Source organism: Oncorhynchus nerka, unplaced genomic scaffold (genome assembly GCF_034236695.1).
Source record: "Oncorhynchus nerka isolate Pitt River unplaced genomic scaffold, Oner_Uvic_2.0 unplaced_scaffold_854, whole genome shotgun sequence".
Classification (NCBI taxonomy): Eukaryota; Metazoa; Chordata; class Actinopteri; order Salmoniformes; family Salmonidae; genus Oncorhynchus; species Oncorhynchus nerka.
This window is the reverse complement of record NW_027040427.1, coordinates 108,052-121,751: the sequence shown is the minus strand read 5'-3', so window position 1 is coordinate 121,751 and position 13,700 is coordinate 108,052. Positions and strand designations below refer to the sequence as shown.

Below are 13,700 nucleotides of genomic sequence, written 5' to 3'. Positions count from 1 at the left end.
CAAGGAACGTGACACATTGTATCAACTATTAACCTGTCTGCAAGGAACGTGACACATTGTATCAACTATTAACCTGTCTGCAAGGAACGTGACACATTGTATCAACTATTAACCTGTCTGCAAGGAACGTGACACATTGTATCAACTATTAACCTGTCTGCAAGGAACGTGACACATTGTATCAACTATTAACCTGTCTGCAAGGAACGTGACACATTGTATCAACTATTAACCTGTCTGCAAGGAACGTGACACATTGTATCAACTATTAACCTGTCTGCAAGGAACGTGACACATTGTATCAACTATTAACCTGTCTGCAAGGAACGTGACACATTGTATCAACTATTAACCTGTCTGCAAGGAACGTGACACATTGTATCAACTATTAACCTGTCTGCAAGGAACGTGACACATTGTATCAACTATTAACCTGTCTGCAAGGAACGTGACACATTGTATCAACTATTAACCTGTCTGCAAGGAACGTGACACATTGTATCAACTATTAACCTGTCTGCAAGGAACGTGACACATTGTATCAACTATTAACCTGTCTGCAAGGAACGTGACACATTGTATCAACTATTAACCTGTCTGCAAGGAACGTGACACATTGTATCAACTATTAACCTGTCTGCAAGGAACGTGACACATTGTATCAACTATTAACCTGTCTGCAAGGAACGTGACACATTGTATCAACTATTAACCTGTCTGCAAGGAACGTGACACATTGTATCAACTATTAACCTGTCTGCAAGGAACGTGTCTGCACATTGTATCAATATCAACTATTAACCTGTCTGCAAGGAACGTGACACATTGTATCAACTATTAACCTGTCTGCAAGGAACGTGACACATTGTATCAACTATTAACCTGTCTGCAAGGAACGGAACATTGTACATTGTATCAACTATTAACCTGTCTGCAAGGAACGTGACACATTGTATCAACTATTAACCTGTCTGCAAGGAACGTGACACATTGTATCAACTATTAACCTGTCTGCAAGGAACGTGACACATTGTATCCACTATTAACCTGTCTGCAAGGAACGTGACACATTGTATCAACTATTAACCTGTCTGCAAGGAACGTGACACATTGTATCAACTATTAACCTGTCTGCAAGGAACGTGACACATTGTATCAACTATTAACCTGTCTGCAAGGAACGTGACACATTGTATCAACTATTAACTTGTGTCCTGTCTGCAAGGAACGTGACACATTGTATCAACTATTAACTTGTGTCTGGTCTGCAAGGAACGTGACACATTGTATCAACTATTAACTTGTGTCCTGTCTGCAAGGAACGTGACACATTGTATCAACTATTAACTTGTCTGCAAGGAACGTGACACATTGTATCAACTATTAACTTGTGTCTGGTCTGCAAGGAACGTGACACATTGTATCAACTATTAACCTGTCTGCAAGGAACGTGACACATTGTATCCACTATTAACTTGTGTCCTGTCTGCAAGGAACGTGACACATTGTATCAACTATTAACCTGTCTGCAAGGAACGTGACATTGTATCATTTAACCTGTCTGCATCACACAACTATTAACCTGTCTGCAAGGAACGTGACACATTGTATCCACTATTAACTTGTGTCCTGTCTGCAAGGAACGTGACACATTGTATCCACTATTAACTTGTGTCCTGTCTGCAAGGAACGTGACACATTGTATCAACTATTAACTTGTGTCCTGTCTGCAAGGAACGTGACACATTGTATCAACTATTAACTTGTGTCCTGTCTGCAAGGAACGTGACACATTGTATCAACTATTAACTTGTGTCCTGTCTGCAAGGAACGTGACACATTGTATCAACTATTAACTTGTGTCCTGTCTGCAAGGAACGTGACACATTGTATCAACTATTAACTTGTGACACATTGTATCCTGTCTGTCTGCAAGGAACGTGACACATTGTATCACTATTAACTTGTGTCCTGTCTGCAAGGAACGTGACACATTGTATCAACTATTAACTTGTGCCCTGTCTGCAAGGAACGTGACACATTGTATCAACTATTAACCTGTCTGGTCTGCAAGGAACGTGACACATTGTATCAACTATTAACTTGTGTCCTGTCTGCAAGGAACGTGACACATTGTATCAACTATTAACTTGTGTCCTGTCTGCAAGGAACGTGACACATTGTATCAACTATTAACTTGTGTCCTGTCTGCAAGGAACGTGACACATTGTATCAACTATTAACTTGTGTCCTGTCTGCAAGGAACGTGACACATTGTATCAACTATTAACTTGTGTCCTGTCTGCAAGGAACGTGACACATTGTATCAACTATTAACTTGTGTCCTGTCTGCAAGGAACGTGACACATTGTATCAACTATTAACTTGTGTCCTGTCTGCAAGGAACGTGACACATTGTATCAACTATTAACTTGTGTCCTGTCTGCAAGGAACGTGACACATTGTATCAACTATTAACTTGTGTCCTGTCTGCAAGGAACGTGACACATTGTATCAACTATTAACTTGTGTCCTGTCTGCAAGGAACGTGACACATTGTATCAACTATTAACTTGTGTCCTGTCTGCAAGGAACGTGACACATTGTATCAACTATTAACTTGTGTCCTGTCTGCAAGGAACGTGACACATTGTATCAACTATTAACTTGTGTCCTGTCTGCAAGGAACGTGACACATTGTATCAACTATTAACTTGTGTCCTGTCTGCAAGGAACGTGACACATTGTATCAACTATTAACTTGTGTCCTGTCTGCAAGGAACGTGACACATTGTATCAACTATTAACTTGTGTCCTGTCTGCAAGGAACGTGACACATTGTATCAACTATTAACTTGTGTCCTGTCTGCAAGGAACGTGACACATTGTATCAACTATTAACTTGTGTCCTGTCTGCAAGGAACGTGACACATTGTATCAACTATTAACCTGTCTGCAAGGAACGTGACACATTGTATCAACTATTAACCTGTCTGCAAGGAACGTGACACATTGTATCAACTATTAACTTGTGTCCTGTCTGCAAGGAACGTGACACATTGTATCAACTATTAACTTGTGTCCTGTCTGCAAGGAACGTGACACATTGTATCAACTATTAACTTGTGTCCTGTCTGCAAGGAACGTGACACATTGATCAACTATTAACTTGTGTCCTGTCTGCAAGGAACATTGTATCAACTATTAACTTGTGTCCTGTCTGCAAGGAACGTGACACATTGTATCAACTATTAACTTGTGTCCTGTCTGCAAGGAACGTGACACATTGTATCAACTATTAACTTGTGTCCTGTCTGCAAGGAACGTGACACATTGTATCAACTATTAACTTGTGTCCTGTCTGCAAGGAACGTGACACATTGTATCAACTATTAACTTGTGTCCTGTCTGCAAGGAACGTGACACATTGTATCAACTATTAACTTGTGTCCTGTCTGCAAGGAACGTGACACATTGTATCAACTATTAACTTGTGTCCTGTCTGCAAGGAACGTGACACATTGTATCAACTATTAACTTGTGTCCTGTCTGCAAGGAACGTGACACATTGTATCAACTATTAACTTGTGTCCTGTCTGCAAGGAACGTGACACATTGTATCAACTATTAACTTGTGTCCTGTCTGCAAGGAACGTGACACATTGTATCAACTATTAACTTGTGTCCTGTCTGCAAGGAACGTGACACATTGTATCAACTATTAACTTGTGTCCTGTCTGCAAGGAACGTGACACATTGTATCAACTATTAACTTGTGTCCTGTCTGCAAGGAACGTGACACATTGTATCAACTATTAACTTGTGTCCTGTCTGCAAGGAACGTGACACATTGTATCAACTATTAACTTGTGTCTGTCTGCAAGGAACGTGACACATTGTATCAACTATTAACTTGTGTCCTGTCTGCAAGGAACGTGACACATTGTATCAACTATTAACTTGTGTCCTGTCTGCAAGGAACGTGACACATTGTATCAACTATTAACTTGTGTCCTGTCTGCAAGGAACGTGACACATTGTATCAACTATTAACTTGTGTCCTGTCTGCAAGGAACGTGACACATTGTATCAACTATTAACTTGTGTCCTGTCTGCAAGGAACGTGACACATTGTATCAACTATTAACTTGTGTCCTGTCTGCAAGGAACGTGACACATTGTATCAACTATTAACTTGTGTCCTGTCTGCAAGGAACGTGACACATTGTATCAACTATTAACTTGTGTCCTGTCTGCAAGGAACGTGACACATTGTATCAACTATTAACTTGTGTCCTGTCTGCAAGTGAACGTGACACATTGTATCAACTATTAACTTGTGTCCTGTCTGCAAGGAACGTGACACATTGTATCAACTATTAACTTGTGTCCTGTCTGCAAGGAACGTGACACATTGTATCAACTATTAACTTGTGTCCTGTCTGCAAGGAACGTGACACATTGTATCAACTATTAACTTGTGTCCTGTCTGCAAGGAACGTGACACATTGTATCAACTATTAACTTGTGTCCTGTCTGCAAGGAACGTGACACATTGTATCAACTATTAACTTGTGTCCTGTCTGCAAGGAACGTGACACATTGTATCAACTATTAACTTGTGTCCTGTCTGCAAGGAACGTGACACATTGTATCAACTATTAACTTGTGTCCTGTCTGCAAGGAACGTGACACATTGTATCAACTATTAACTTGTGTCCTGTCTGCAAGGAACGTGACACATTGTATCAACTATTAACTTGTGTCCTGTCTGCAAGGAACGTGACACATTGTATCAACTATTAACTTGTGCCTGTCTGCAAGGAACGTGACACATTGTATCAACTATTAACTTGTGTCCTGTCTGCAAGGAACGTGACACATTGTATCAACTATTAACTTGTGTCTGGTCTGAAGCTCCTTGAAACATTGTATCAACTATTAACTTGTGTCAGGCCTGAAGCTCCTTGAAACATTGTATCAACTATTAACTTGTGTCAGGCCTGAAGCTCCTTGAAACATTGTATCAACTATTAACTTGTGTCAGGCCTGAAGCTCCTTGAAACATTGTATCAACTATTAACTTGTGTCAGGTCTGAAGCTCCTTGAAACATTGTATCAACTATTAACTTGTGTCAGGTCTGAAGCTCCTTGAAACATTGTATCAACTATTAACTTGTGTCCTGTCTGGAGCTCCTTGAAACATTGTATCAACTATTAACTTGTGTCCTGTCTGGAGCTCCTTGAAACATTGTATCAACTATTAACTTGTGTCAGGCCTGAAGCTCCTTGAAACATTGTATCAACTATTAACTTGTGTCAGGTCTGAAGCTCCTTGAAACATTGTATCAACTATTAACTTGTGTCAGGTCTGAAGCTCCTTGAAACATTGTATCAACTATTAACTTGTGTCAGGTCTGAAGCTCCTTGAAACATTGTATCAACTATTAACTTGTGTCAGGTCTGAAGCTCCTTGAAACATTGTATCAACTATTAACTTGTGTCAGGCCTGAAGCTCCTTGAAACATTGTATCAACTATTAACTTGTGTCAGGCCTGAAGCTCCTTGAAACATTGTATCAACTATTAACTTGTGTCAGGCCTGAAGCTCCTTGAAACATTGTATCAACTATTAACTTGTGTCAGGTCTGAAGCTCCTTGAAACATTGTATCAACTATTAACTTGTGTCAGGTCTGAAGCTCTTTGAAACATTGTATCAACTATTAACTTGTGTCAGGTCTGAAGCTCCTTGAAACATTGTATCAACTATTAACTTGTGTCAGGTCTGAAGCTCCTTGAAACATTGTATCCACTATTAACTTTTGTCAGGCCTGAAGCTCCTTGAAACATTGTATCAACTATTAACTTGTGTCAGGCCTGAAGCTCCTTGAAACATTGTATCAACTATTAACTTGTGTCAGGTCTGAAGCTCCTTGAAACATTGTATCAACTATTAACTTGTGTCAGGCCTGAAGCTCCTTGAAACATTGTATCAACTATTAACTTGTGTCTGGCCTGAAGCTCCTTGAAACATTGTATCAACTATTAACTTGTGTCAGGTCTGAAGCTCTTTGAAACATTGTATCAACTATTAACTTGTGTCAGGTCTGAAGCTCCTTAAAACATTGTATCCACTATTAACTTGTGTCAGGCCTGAAGCTCCTTGAAACATTGTATCAACTATTAACTTGTGTCCACCAATCATTAGGCTGTTTTTTGTTTGAGGCTCTATTGTCAACCGATCATCAGGCTGGTTTTTGTTTGACCAAGGAGAACGTGACCAAAGACGCGACTGAAACAGGAACCAATCTGCTGTGGTGAACAGTATAAATGTGATATTTCAGGCTCTCTAATCGACTGTACAACGTTTACACATTATGATGTCAATATGTGAGTGTGTGATATAAAGGGGGGTTAGGAAACATGTTGATTTCCCACATTATAAAAGACAATATTTAATAAACTACGGCAACACTACCATGTTGATCTGAGCCGTTGGAAATCCTCAACAGGTGTCTGATTTTAAACCGTGGCATATTCACCTCCCCTGGACTCCACTCCTCCACAGTCCAATGCTTTATCCTACTAGTCAATATCTGCAGTGCTGCTCGCAAGGAACGAGTCTCCCTTCTAAACCGATCGAATCAACCTTGCCGAGTCTCCTTCTAAACCGATCGAATCAACCTCGCCGAGTCTCCCTTCTGAAACGATCGAATCAACCTTAACTTGAGTCTCCCTTCTAAACGATCGAATCAACCTCGCCAAGTCTCCCTTCTAAACGATCGAATCAACCTCGCCGAGTCTCCTTCTAAAACGATCGAATCAACCTCGAGTCTCCTTCTAAAATTGACGAATCAACCTCGCCGAGTCTCCTTCTAAAACGATCGAATCAACCTCACATTGAGTCTCCCTTCTAAACGATCGTATCAACCTCGCTTGTCTCCCTTCTAAACGATCGAATCAACCTCGCCGAGTCTCCCTTCTAAAACGATCGAATCAACCTCGCCGAGTCTCCCTTCTAAAACGATCGAATCAACCTCGCCGAGTCTCCCTTCTAAAACGATCGAATCAACCTCGCCGAGTCTCCTTCTAAAACGATCGAATCAACCTCGCCGAGTCTCCTTCTAAAACGATCGAATCAACCTCGCCGAGTCTCCTTCTAAACGATCGAATCAACCTCGCCGAGTCTCCTTCTAAACGATCGAATCAACCTCGCCGAGTCTCCTTCTAAAATTGATCGAATCAACTCCTGCTGAGTCTCCTTCTAAACGATCGAATCAACTGTGTCAGGTCTGCCCTTGAGTCTCCTTCTAAACGATCGAATCAACCTCGCCGAGTCTCCCTTCTAAACGATCGAATCAACCTCGCCGAGTCTCCCTTCTAAAACGATCGAATCAACCTCGCCGAGTCTCCCTTCTAAAACGATCGAATCAACCTCGCCGAGTCTCCCTTCTAAAACGATCGAATCAACCTCGCAGAGTCTCCCTTCTAAAACGATCGAATCAACCTCGCCGAGTCTCCCTTCTAAACGATCGAATCAACCTCGCCGAGTCTCCCTTCTAAACGATCGAATCAACCTCGCCGAGTCTCCCTTCTAAACGATCGAATCAACCTCGCCGAGTCTCCCTTCTAAACGATCGAATCAACCTCGCCGAGTCTCCCTTCTAAACGATCGAATCAACCTCGCAGAGTCTCCCTTCTAAACCGATCGAATCAACCTCGCCGTGACCCGTCAGATTCAGGAACTTAAAACTTTTAACTTTTATTTTAGTTCGTTTTGGAGTCAAAGATGGTTTCGGTTGTTTTGTTTGTTCATTTATATATTTATTTTTTCATTATTTTGGGGGGTTTTGGTTTTCTATAATAACCTTGTTACACACACAGTCTCTCACACACACACACAGTCTCTCACACACACACAGTCTCTCACACACACACAGTCTCTCACACACACACAGTCTCTCACACACACAGTCTCTCACACACACACAGTCTCTCACACACACACAGTCTCTCACACACACACAGTCTCTCACACACACAGTCTCTCACACACACACAGTCTCTCACACACACAGTCTCTCACACACACACAGTCTCTCACACACACACAGTCTCTCACACACACACAGTCTCTCACACACACACAGTCTCACACACACACACAGTCTCTCACACACACACAGTCTCTCACACACACACAGTCTCTCACACACACACAGTCTCTCACACACACACAGTCTCTCACACACACACAGTCTCACACACACACAGTCTCTCACACACACACAGTCTCTCACACACACACAGTCTCTCACACACACAGTCTCTCACACACACAGTCTCTCACACACACACAGTCTCTCACACACACACACAGTCTCACACACACACAGTCTCACACACACACAGTCTCACACACACACAGTCTCACACACACACACAGTCTCACACACACACACAGTCACACACACACACAGTCTCACACACACAGTCTCACACACACTCACACACACAGTCTCACACACACACAGTCTCACACACACACAGTCTCACACACACAGTCTCACACACACACACAGTCTCACACACACACAGACACACATTCTCACACACACACACAGTCTCTCACACACACACACAGACACACACACACACAGTCTCTCACACACACACACACAGTCTCTCACACACACACACAGTCTCTCACACACACACACAGTCTCTCACACACACACACAGTCTCTCACACACACACACAGTCTCTCACACACACACACAGTCTCTCACAGTCTCTCACACACACACACACACACACACACACACACACAGCTCTTTCAACAGCGTGTCATCAGAAGTGTTATGGAGCTTCCTCCTGTGTAATGTCTGGTCTCCACGGGCAACGGTCCAATCATTCCCTCGTAGAAAGCACTGGGCTGGGATTGGATCGATTAAGAAGAGAGGAAGGAGAAACGTTGTTTGAGAAGAGAGGACAAAGAGGAGGAGGAAGAGACGAAGGATTAAACTGTATCCATGTCAGCTGGCGAGGTTAGAGGACACGCTCTGAAGACGAAACTCTCTGTCTCTGTGTGTGTGTGTGTGTGTGTGTGTGTGTGTGTATATATATATATCTAAAGATGAAAGTTAGCCAACACGACAGTGTCACTATCGGGTGAGGTTAGCTCTTTAGAGAAAGCAACTGACGAGTCAATGGAAACTGGCCCGCTCTCCAACTGGCCCGCTCTCCAACTGGCCCGCTCTCCAACTGGCCCGCTCTGAACTGGCCCGCTCTCCAACTGGCCCGCTCTGAAACTGGCCCGCTCTCCAACTGGCCCGCTCTCCAACTGGCCCGCTCTCCAACTGGCCCGCTCTCCAACTGGCCCGCTCTCCAACTCTCCAACTGGCCCGCTCTCCAACTGGCCCGCTCTCCAACTGGCCCGCTCTCCAACTGGCCCGCTCTCCAACTGGCCCGCTCTCCAACTGGCCCGCTCTCCAACTGGCCCGCTCTCCAACTGGCCCTTTCCAATGGAATCAACTGGCCCGCTCTCCAACTGGCCCGCTCTCCAACTGGCCCGCTCTCCAACTGGCCCGCTCTCCAACTGGCCCGCTCTGAAACTGGCCCGCTCTGAAACTGGAAACACTTTCCTTATGGAATCAATAGGTCAATCTGTTTACTGGCAAAACGGCATCCAGCCTTCCTTCAGCCTTCCTTCAGCCTTCCTTCAGCCTTCCTCTAGCCTTCCTTTAGCCTTCCTTTAGCCTTCCTTCAGCCTTCCTTTAGCCTTCCTTCAGCCTTCCTTCAGCCTTCCTTCAGCCTTCCTTCAGCCTTCCTTCAGCCTTCCTTCAGCCTTCCTTCAGCCTTCCTTCAGCCAACACCATCTGAGGGATACAATTCTTCACTTCCACGGAAACCCTTTTCTGCTCTCTCATTCCAGTCATGTAGAAGAACGGCCACCTCTCTGTAGCAGAGCTGTGTGAGTCACTACCGGTGTTGTCCCCATCACCTCTCTGTAGCAGAGCTGTGTGAGTCACTACCGGCGTTGGCCGGCAGGGATGTCCTTGTCCCATCCAGCTCTATTGACTCCTGTGGCCGGCCGCGCTCATTGGTGAGGCCGGCTACCGGGTTAAGTGGACATTGTGTCAAGAAGCAGTGAGGCTTGGTTGGGTTGTGTTTCGGGTTGAGTCACCCATGGCACCAAGGCTGCTTAACGCGTCACCAAGGGTGCTTAACGCGTCACCAAGGGTGCTTAACGCGTCACCAAGGGTGCTTAACGCATCACAAGGGTGCTTAACGCATCACAAGGGTGCTTAACGCATCACAAGGGTGCTTAACGCGTCACCAAGGGTGCTTAACGCGACACCAAGGGTGCTTAACGCGTCACCAAGGGTGCTTAACGCGTCACCAAGGGTGCTTAACGCATCACAAGGGTGCTTAACGCGTCACCAAGGGTGCTTAACGCGTCACCAAGGGTGCTTAACGCGTCACCAAGGGTGCTTAACGCGTCACCAAGGGTGCTTAACGCGTCACCAAGGGTGCTTAACGCGTCACCAAGGGTGCTTAACGCATCACCCATGTCACCAAGTGCGCTTCCCAAATGGCACCCTATTCCCTACATGCACACTACTTCTCAAAAGTCTAAAGTAGTGCACTATATTAAAGTTGCCATTTAGGAATCAACGCACACAGAGCCAGCCACACAGAGCCAGCCACACAGAGCCAGCCACACAGAGCCAGCCACACAGAGCCAGCCACACAGAGCCAGCCACACAGAGCCAGCCACACAGAGCAGCCACACAGAGCAGCCACACAGAGCAGCCACACAGAGCAGCCACACAGAGCCAGCCACACAGAGCCAGCCACACAGAGCAGCCACACAGAGCCAGCCACACAGAGCCAGCCACATAGAGCCACCACACAAAGCCAGGTAAATCCCAGGTGACATTTTCTTTCAGGATTTGACTCGAATGGCACCCTATTCCCTACATAGTGCCCTAATTGTGACCAGAGCCCTATGGGCCATAGAACAGTAAACCCTTACAGGAAATAGGATTCCGTTTGGAACGTCAGACACAACAGTTCCGTTGCCGAGGGAGACAAGCTTTTTTAAATCCTCCCCCACCGGAACACTAGGTCAGAGGTCAGAGAGAGAAAGAAAAAAAAACAACCCAACAGACATCTTTATAATTGGATGTTCTTTTGAGGACAACAAAATGAGTTGAAGAGGTTTTCTGTCCATTGGATGGTCTGATGAACGGGATTATTCTCTACTTTTGAAAGTGAAAGATATAAAGAAAATATCTACGAAGGCACCGTAACCCGAGTCTGTGGAATGAAACCTTTTTGTCGTCGTCCTGACTAACAAAACGGAACTGTCCGCATGACCAGGAAGCTTGCTAAGACCGAGTTTGGGGGTTTTATGGGAAAACTTTTTTTTCATTGGAGTACAGCGACAAAAATGGAGGACGAGACCAAGAGATGTTGTCACTGTAATTGGATGTTCTTTTGAATGAAATGTGTCTTATTTTGAAGAGAGGAAAGGTATTAAAAACCCCACCATGGACCTCACCTCACACGGGAAAACGGAACGGTGTCTGTCTGCAGGACCAGGAAGAGTCAGAGACGTCGTGAAGCATACAAACGTTTAATACCAAGGTATAAAAAAACCACAATGCACCTCACCTCAGTTTAATACCAAGGTATAAAAAAAACACAATGCACCTCACCTCAGTTTAATAACAAGGTGATGTGAAAACGTGTTGAAATACCACAATCCTGAATGTCCCTGAATCCCGTAGAGAAAACTGGGACCTGTGGAATTACAAGCTAAGAGAAGAAAATGGAGCCCACTTAAAAACAACTGACTCTGTGTGTGTGTGTGTGTGTGTGTGTGTGTGTGTGTGTGTGTGTGTGTGTGTGTGTGTGTGTGTGTGTGTGTGTGTGTGTGTGTGTACGTGTATATGTGTGTGTGTGTGTCTGTGTCTGTGTGTGTGTCTGTGTGTGTGTTCCTGTATTTCCCCCTATAACACCTCCCTGAGGGTGGTCAGAAGACAGGAAGTACCGGTATGTATTTTGAATGTGAAACTGTCAGTATGTCTGACTCTGAGAACATGCCCTGCAGCAACATAACATAACGTACCATCATCATATTCTCAAATACACACACAGAGAGACAGAGAGAGAGAGAGAGAGAGAGACAGAGAGAGAGACAGAGACAGAGACAGAGACAGAGACAGAGAGAGAGAGAGAGAGAGAGACAGAGAGAGAGACAGACAGAGAGAGAGAGAGACAGAGAGACAGAGAGACAGAGAGACAGAGAGACAGAGAGACAGAGAGACAGAGAGAGAGACAGAGAGAGAGACAGAGACAGAGACAGAGAGAGAGAGAGAGAGAGAGAGAGAGAGAGAGAGAGAGAGAGAGAGAGAGAGAGAGAGAGAGAGAGAGACAGACAGAGACAGCCACACACACAGACACACACACAGACACACACACACACAGACACCTCATCCATCCCCTACCATCATCTTCTCGAAGAGGCCCAGTATCTCCTGTTCTGAGGTGATCTTGGAGGACAGGTCCTCAAACTCAGCGGAGGAGGAAGACCATTCAGACGAGGAGGAGTGTTTGACGTGAGGGAGGTGAGGACGCTCTTTCTTACTGCCCGGGATACGGATACTGGCGAACCTGTCCATCTGAGGAACACACAGACAGGGACAAGAGAGGCCAGTCATTAAAAACACCCAAAATGTTCTCATAAAACAAGGTTACGGACCACATTAACAAAGACCTACTGACAGACTAAGCTGTTGTTAAGACACATCGAGGTCGAAGGTTAATACCCCCTCTCTACTCTACCCAGTCCCCCTCTCTACCGGACCCCCCCTACCAGGGCCCCCTCTCTACCGGACACAATTTCTAAAATAGACAAATCATAGAAAACGTACATGTTTTGTCATGTTAAAACAGTTGTTGGTTTGACCTGTGGGACTTTGGTGTGACCTGTGGGACTTTGGTGTGACCTGTGGGACTTTGGTGTGACCTGTGGGACTTTGGTGTGACCTGTGGGACTTTGGTGTGACCTGTGGGACTTTGGTGTGACCTGTGGGACTTTGGTTGGACCTGTGGGACCACTCGTCAACGTGTCTGCTCGGAATACAGACATTCTACCAGCCAATGACAAACTGGACCAGCATTCTGGTGGTGGCTGGTGTTCATTTCCCTTCCCTGATGTGTTATCAGAAGGAGATGAGGGTGAAATGGTTGTTTTTCAGGCTGTTATTTAGTTCGTTTTCAGTCTTGTTGTATCATTATTGTCAGAGCAGAAGAAGCACGCAGGCAGGGCCTGATGCTGGCTGACCAACGACAGACCAGATACATCAGGCGTGGGGTTGTTGGTTCCATTTAAGCGTCAGACAGACAGACAGACTCCCTTCATCCAACTCCCTCTGAAGTCTGGCTAATGTACATCAGTCGTACCAAGTACAACAACCCTAAAGCCCACCACTATCAGTCACCCCATCTGTCTCTACTAGAGTGCACTCAACGCTGTGCCGCGTGTGTGTGTGTGTGTGTGTGTGTGTGTGTGTGTGTGTTACACTCAAATACCCTACATTACAAGACAGAGACAGCAGCCATGACCCCCAAACTATAATAATACACTATAACACTTAGTGACCCCATAATACTACACTATAACACTTAG

The 13,700-nt window shown here is 44.9% G+C and overlaps 1 protein-coding gene across 1 annotated transcript in view; it reads right to left on the bottom strand.

The window, feature by feature from the left end:
- diaph3 (diaphanous-related formin 3) overlaps window positions 1-12,712 on the bottom strand; it is a 164,352-nt gene extending 151,640 nt beyond the window's left edge. The window contains exon 1 of the mRNA XM_065016824.1: window positions 12,517-12,712. Coding sequence (XP_064872896.1) covers window positions 12,517-12,690 — 174 coding nt within the window. The 5' untranslated portion in view covers window positions 12,691-12,712. The remainder of the gene's footprint in view (window positions 1-12,516) is intronic.
- Between the last annotated feature and the right edge of the window lie 988 nt (window positions 12,713-13,700).